Genomic DNA, 6,629 nt, shown 5'->3' with positions numbered 1-6,629 from the left:
GAAATGGTCTGAAGTGAAGAGTGAAAACGATGTAGTTGAGAGGCCAAGATATTTTGGTCCAAAAAGGAAAAACTGCAATTACATGTAGTATTGACTAGCCAATTCAAAGCTCAAGCCCCTGAATTACTATTACAGGCCATACCGTAATAGAGGCTTATTCCATTCGGCTTGTAATAGGCTATTACAACAAACTAAACAATTATATATAGTAGGCCCATTAAATAGAGTTGGAATGCATGAGTTATTACATCTAATCAAATATGATTTTACGGTTCAATAACTGAACTGAAATTTTTTAATAAAAAAATAAAAAAACTTAATTTTTAGACTAATTATCAAATTTTATTAAATTACAATAGCTAATAACATATTTTAATTTTTACAATTGTGTGTTTTCTCCCAAAATTAAGTGCAATGAGCAAATAAAAAGGTAATACGTTGTGTCAAAAGAAAAGAGTCGTCCAAATAGACAGACATCGTAACTCCGACGTCAACAAACCGAACAACCCATTCAAAAGGCTTGGAAACGTAAAATTCTGCTAACACTGAATCCATTCAATCAATAAATTAACAGTTCAACTACAAGAAAAAAGAAAATCTGGAAAAAAATGGTGAGAAGAGGGAGAAGGAGAATATTGGTGGGATTAGCGGTGGCTATGTTTTTAGGAATAGCAGTGTATTTCAGGCTTTGGGCTATTCATTACTCTATCTCTTCTGATGATGCCGAGTTGCTAAGGTTATTATTATTATTATTATTATTATTATTATTATTCTGGGTTTTGATTAAAATTAGCTTGATTTGAATTCTGGGTTTTCAATTTTCTGCTTCATTTGTAATTAAAATGATTTATATTTTATTTTATTTTGTTAATGTCTTTGAGAGAAGGAGACAGTTTGATCTTGCAAACAAAGAGGCAATGGATGAATCTGCAGAGTGGAGGCTGAGATTTGATGAAGAGGCAGACAAGGCTTCCAAGTGTGCCAAGGAACTAGACGAGGTTTGCTGCTTGCTTGTTGCCATTTTCATTTTCTTATTTATTTTTTTGGATCGTAAGTGATTTAGGGTTTAGCATTGCTTCTCTTGGATCCTTTTTTAATAGAATTGCTATTCTTGGTTTTTAGTCAATTTGGAAGATTGAAAATTTATTTCTATTTCATAGTTTTTTTATGGGAAAATTTAGGATTGATAGAAAACTACTGGAATAGATTTTCAGTAAGACAATGTAGTTGATCTTGCAAACTAGATGGCTTAAAAAGCTCAATTTTAGAGCTAATTAAGTAGTGCAGTTTAAATTCATATACGAAACTGCAGGGATTTATCTTGCCTTCATGGGTTCAGATTCCTCCTTAAAAAGCTGAAATTCTGAGCTTATTACTTTCAGTCATGAGTTAGTGACTAATATATAAGACTGGAGAATCCCTTATCTGCCTAGTATTTATAAGGATTTTTCAAGCAAATTCTTAATGACATTCTGCAGAATTCTACTTTATTAAAACGCTATAATTTGGAGTTTGTTTCCTACACGATTCCTGCCTTTAATAGAAGTTTTGTGTAATAATCATTCATACTGGTACTATTTACTTGTTACGAATAATTTCGGACTTGTTCCTGGAGTAATTCGCCTGACTGGGTATATTGCCTTTTAACCCTCTTGTATTATTTATGTTGTTCTGCACGACAAATTGGTCAGTACTTTCTCAGTACTTTATGTTCATAAGGACTAACTAAAAATCAGTAAGTAAATCAGACACTGAATAGGAAAAAAAGAAAATTATATGCTTTTTGAACCAACATATTGTTAGAGGTTACACCATTTCTGCTTAGTTAGCAAGTTTCTTGTAGAGGTGAGTTTCAAGTTTTACATGCATGCTGGAAGAAAGAAACCTTTTTCATTTCTATCATGTTAATCCTTTATTTGAGCTTTTCAGCTCTCATAACGGATAAATTATGTGTCCTTTTCACAGATCAAAGACTCTATTGGAAAGAAGGGAGATTCCACTGGCTTTGAGGAAAAATTGATGCTGCTGCAAAAGGTAACTTTTACAATGCTGAAAGTTGTTTCTTTCTTGTTCTTCTGTTCTTATGACCACTATCCTGTATGTTTTATTTGTCATTCTTTGTATTCTTCTTCAATGGAAATGCTAGAACTAAGCCATTCGATCATGATTTTCCTATCCGGTTGTAAACTAAAATGAAAGTGAGACAGACTTCCTTATCACTAAGGAATCATTGAAAACTTTGTGAAACTGCAATCGATTTTGGTACAGTGCTTAAAAAATGGATTTGCCGAGCAAAATTAAGAATGCCTCAAATATGCCTTCTGTTATTAATATTTGCTATATTATCAGGAAAATGCTGTTTTACTCGAGCAAGTGGAAACGTTAAAAAATGAGCTTGTGGCAGAGAAACGGAGATGTCACACATAGTAGACAAACTTACAAAACTTCGCTCATATTTGGGTTGAGCACAACTTCACCTGACTCCTGTGCTTGCAACTAATTGGTTTGGCGTCTGCGGCTTCTCGAGTTATTCAAGTCTGGTGATGGAACTTTTTAAGTTGTTCTCTCCCTATGCATAATTTAGGCCTCGATTTTCATGTAATAGCCAATAGGTGTTTGAGGACTGGGAATTCTCTTTCCTTGGATGGTGGGTGGAGACTGGGATTAGTTTCTTACAGCTTGTTGATGCTCTATTACTAACTGTAACTACTTCCCATGCCTGCCGCCATTGAACTGATATGATAAAACTGATTGAATATTTTACATTGGAGTTGGAGCAGTACTCTGTTATCTTACTGTAGTTCATGAAATTTTATTTCAATTCAGATACTCAATTTCTTCAGACGAATTTGGTACAAAGGACTAAGCTTGAAGTTCAATAATCATTATCATTGAAAATCCATGATCAGTAGCCAACAAGTGTTAGGGATTGAGCGAATAGAGGGGTAGTAAGTAATTTATAATTTAAATACCCTGTTCCCTCAAAGATACAAGTATTGGAAGCCTAGCAAAAAATATATATACAGAGATGGTGTAATCAACAATACAGCAGATTGGAAAGTCTGCAAAAGGCTTACAGCAGAAGTGCAACACAATTATCAGTGGGAAGCCAATGACCATAAATTCAGCAGAAAGGATGGTGACATTGCAAACCAGCTGATGACGGCCATTGCTGTAGCTGTTTCAAACTTAGTGCAGTGATTCACACTACATTTATCAAGATCATTGTCAATCAAGACTGTTATGCCAGCTGATGCAGATGCAGCGGCAAATGTAAGTGTCGAAGTGATCTGCACCGAAACTGTCACCATTTTAATTCAACTACCAAATGAAGTAAATCTTACATCCCATTCAAAATAGCGAAACATCCCCACAGTCCACAGAGAGTGCAATGGCATCCTATAAATAATGTCATACTCCATTTCTAACACCTCTATTCACCAAAGCTTAGAATTTTCTTCCTTTTTTTTTTTTTTCCAAACTATCTGGAAAGTTCATTTGCAAAATCAGAATAACCAGCGATTAGTGAAATATACTACATCAGCAAGGTCTAAGTTAAAATTTTCAGGGGACTAGCAAATATGAGCCTATTTCTTTAACGATTTAAAGTATTACATTGGAGACAAACATTCGTAGGATAGTTTAACACACTATTAAAGAAAATATGGAACCACTTTAATGTAGCTTGTGAACAGATAAATGTTGTTTTCAATTCTGTACGCCCAAATAGTATGTTTCCCTATGCAACTTCGACCATGTCCAACGCATATTCGGCCATGGTATGAGGATATACCCTCCAAGAGTCCTCGAAAAAACTTCAATATTCAAAGTACCCGTACCCGTATCTGACACTCACTCGTCACTCCCCAGTAACATAGATCACTCGAGCCGAGCTCATCATATAACACTATATGCTCAGAACAGTTTAATTCAATTACAAAGGAAAAAAAAAAAAAAAGGCATCCCTTCATCAAAGTCTTGACATATCTCAAATGCATTTATTATATAAAATGTCGTATAAACATAGTAACCGTTTCCCCATATGTCAGGTTGAAAGATGCGAGAACTAAAGAAGAACTTGAAAGAAGCTTGTAGTTGATTTTAAAACTCAAACAAAAATTAGAAAAGTTTGGTGGATGGTGATGATCGAGACCAACAAATTGGATGTCATTTCAATAGCTAAAGTTTACAATCTATTGGGTGTTTGTATAAAGATTGAAACATAAATAAAAAATGAAAAGGAAATGAAATGAAAAAGGGGGTAATCACCAAAAAGCTGTGGCAGAGCGGAAGTCATTGGTGGTGGCCATGACAGAGACAGAAATGATGGAGAAAATGAACTGAGAAAGACGAAGAAAGAGGCCACCTTTAGTCCCAGGCATGCCTTGGATGTCCTTCATCCTTACTCTAGGACCGTGTACCGCCGCCTCCGTCATCGGTGGAGCCTCCACCGGGTGAACCGCCGGACGGCTCACGTTCATTGCTTCCCTTCCTCTTCATGGGAAAGTCAGGGATTTTTATAGAACTGAAAAAAAAAATCTAATATTTCATTAACTTTGCTTACAAAGTGAAGGGCGGAAAAGTCTGGGGTTGAGTTCCCTTCCCCCGTGTGTGCGGAGCTACTCAGCTCTCATTCACCCACTTTAGTTACAAAGTTTGAATCTGGGCCCTTAGTTTCATGAGAGAAGTGGGGTCTAATCTTAATCTACCATCAAAACGAAAGCACCATTGATTTGATCTCCTTAGAAAAAAGAAGGTCAAAATTCAAAGGGCATAAATGCTTTCTTTTTGGACCTGCAAATGGCAATGCAGATGGGGATTATAAATGCTTTTCTGCTGTACAATGCTTAACTTTATATCACTTTTTTTGAACAAATATTTACTCTTTACTTCTGCAACAGATATCGTTTTAGTTGTGGGTTTCAGTGTTTTGTTCTTGTTTTTTTATACATCATTAGTAACTCTTAACAAAAATAAATAAATAAAATTACAATTTCATTGTGATAGTTGTTTTCAACTTTTATATTTATTTTATCAAAATTACCATGATTTTATATAGACATTTTAGAAAAAATAAAATTTCAAAAATATTATTGCTGAAGAATTAATATGTTCAGAATTAAAAAAAAATTATCAATAGCAGATTAAAAACAAAATTAACAATAAGTAAAATTAACTATTTAATATTAATTCAAGTATTTTATTTTAATAGTTAACAATAATTTAAATTATTAAAAATTAATAAATTAACTTAAAAAAATTTTAATGCTATAAAGCCTTGAAATTTTAAATATATATAAAAAGAAAAAAGTAATCTTTTTATAAAAACTTGTTTCATTAATTTTTAATATTACATTAATTAACTTATTGTTGTTTTGTATTAAAATAAAATATTAAAAATATTTTTATTAAATCTTTTCTCAAATATTTTTAATTAGATTAAAATTGCATAGAAAAAATCATTAAAAAAATCAAACTTTAGTTATAAAATTCAATCAAACAAAATAAAGTGATAAGATTCAATATATAATTAAAGTTTTAGTTGATAAGTAGAATGAGAAATATTAATCATAAAAATTATAGAAATAAATTTCAATAATCACTAAAAGTAAAGTGAAAAATTTACACGTCAACCCATTAATATATGTTTAAAATTACAAGTATAATTACATCTGTAATTAAAAAAAATACATCTAAATAAATGTAATTAAAATTAGCCATTATAAAAAATGGAAAACTAGAATATATGCAAACTTATATAAAAATAAATCTATATAGAGTTTATATATGGTGGGGCTGAGATTCCATGTATGACACATAGGATCTTAAAATTTCAGGACCTCAACTTTCATTAAGCTAAGACATCATTAGTTGTAAGTTTATTTTTAAAAAATAACAATTCATGATAATTATATATTTTTTAATGAATAATTTATTATCAAGTAGATATTTATAAAAATCAAGATAAGTTTAATGTATTTTAGGATTTTAATAATCATTAAAAATAGAATTCTATATCATGTATACTTTTTATATCTATGAAGCATTGTAAATCATTTCCATTAATCAATAAAAATGCCTTTTTACTCTCTCTATTCTTTTAACCCACGAGCTATTATTATTTTATGTCAGGAAAATTATAAAAGTAATTTACGTCCAAGAAAAAAGCCACAAGATTTGAACCAAACACTCATTGGTACTTCAGATTTCCTTTAACCATTTAGGTATTTTATGATCTTTAAGCTTTTTATCAAGAAATTTATATAATTTTATTTGGTATGTTTTTTCTACTATTTCTTTTTTTTTATATAAAATTGTTCTTTAATCTTTCTTATGAAAGGAAAAAAAATATTTCAAGTTTTTCTTTTTTCTTTTTTTAAATTAAGGAGGTTTTGAGTTGTATTATACATTATATTTGAATAAAGAAAAGAATTGAAATTTAATTAAAATTGCAATGGAGTGTATTATTAACATGTTGTTGTTGATTAAAGGAAAATTCGATAGGATCTATTGATTCTTATTGACCTACCATTATTGAATGATCAGATTGATTTTATAACATATATGATATTAAAATTTGGAGCAGTGTGTATCGAATAACTTTAAACATTGTATATAAAAAATGGATT

At 31.1% G+C, this 6,629-nt stretch overlaps 2 protein-coding genes across 3 annotated transcripts; one reads left to right on the top strand and one right to left on the bottom strand.

Annotated features, from left to right (window-relative positions):
- Positions 1–442: 442 nt before the first annotated feature.
- On the top strand, positions 443–2,790 carry LOC107948362 (uncharacterized). Its single transcript, XM_016882869.2, has 4 exons — positions 443–736; positions 887–998; positions 1,966–2,034; positions 2,350–2,790. The coding sequence occupies exons 1-4, from the start codon at positions 609–611 to the stop codon at positions 2,425–2,427; spliced, it is 387 nt and encodes a 128-aa protein (XP_016738358.1). The 5' UTR covers positions 443–608; the 3' UTR covers positions 2,428–2,790.
- Positions 2,791–2,863: 73 nt separating this feature from the next.
- On the bottom strand, positions 2,864–4,858 carry LOC107948364 (CASP-like protein 5A1). 2 transcript variants are annotated; one of them, XR_001697344.2, is made up of 2 exons: positions 4,270–4,858; positions 2,864–3,290 (listed from the first exon to the last, which is right to left on the bottom strand). XR_001697344.2 is itself a non-coding variant. In XM_016882870.2 (2 exons), the coding sequence occupies exons 1-2, from the start codon at positions 4,479–4,481 to the stop codon at positions 3,229–3,231; spliced, it is 285 nt and encodes a 94-aa protein (XP_016738359.1). In that variant the 5' UTR covers positions 4,482–4,831; the 3' UTR covers positions 2,864–3,228. The 2 variants fall into 2 exon arrangements, 1 of the variants encoding a protein (XP_016738359.1); XM_016882870.2 differs by having other exon boundaries at positions 2,864–3,301; positions 4,270–4,831.
- Positions 4,859–6,629: the final 1,771 nt, after the last annotated feature.

This window comes from Gossypium hirsutum, chromosome A04, assembly GCF_007990345.1.
Source record: "Gossypium hirsutum isolate 1008001.06 chromosome A04, Gossypium_hirsutum_v2.1, whole genome shotgun sequence".
NCBI lineage: Eukaryota > Viridiplantae > Streptophyta > Magnoliopsida > Malvales > Malvaceae > Gossypium > Gossypium hirsutum.
The sequence above is the reverse complement of the archived record's forward strand: the minus strand, read 5'-3'. Positions and strand labels throughout refer to the sequence as shown.

Excerpts from the sequence above, each read along its gene's own strand:
- LOC107948362 (XM_016882869.2), top strand. The coding sequence starts at position 609 with ATGGTGAGAAGAGGGAGAAGGAGAATATTGGTGGGATTAGCGGTGGCT. Across the intron at positions 737-886 it reads GATGATGCCGAGTTGCTAAG|GAGACAGTTTGATCTTGCAA; the intron begins GTTATTATTATT and ends CTTTGAGAGAAG. Across the intron at positions 2,035-2,349 it reads AATTGATGCTGCTGCAAAAG|GAAAATGCTGTTTTACTCGA; the intron begins GTAACTTTTACA and ends CTATATTATCAG.
- LOC107948364 (XM_016882870.2), bottom strand. The coding sequence starts at position 4,481 with ATGAACGTGAGCCGTCCGGCGGTTCACCCGGTGGAGGCTCCACCGATG. Across the intron at positions 3,302-4,269 it reads CGCTCTGCCACAGCTTTTTG|TTTCGGTGCAGATCACTTCG; the intron begins GTGATTACCCCC and ends AAATGGTGACAG.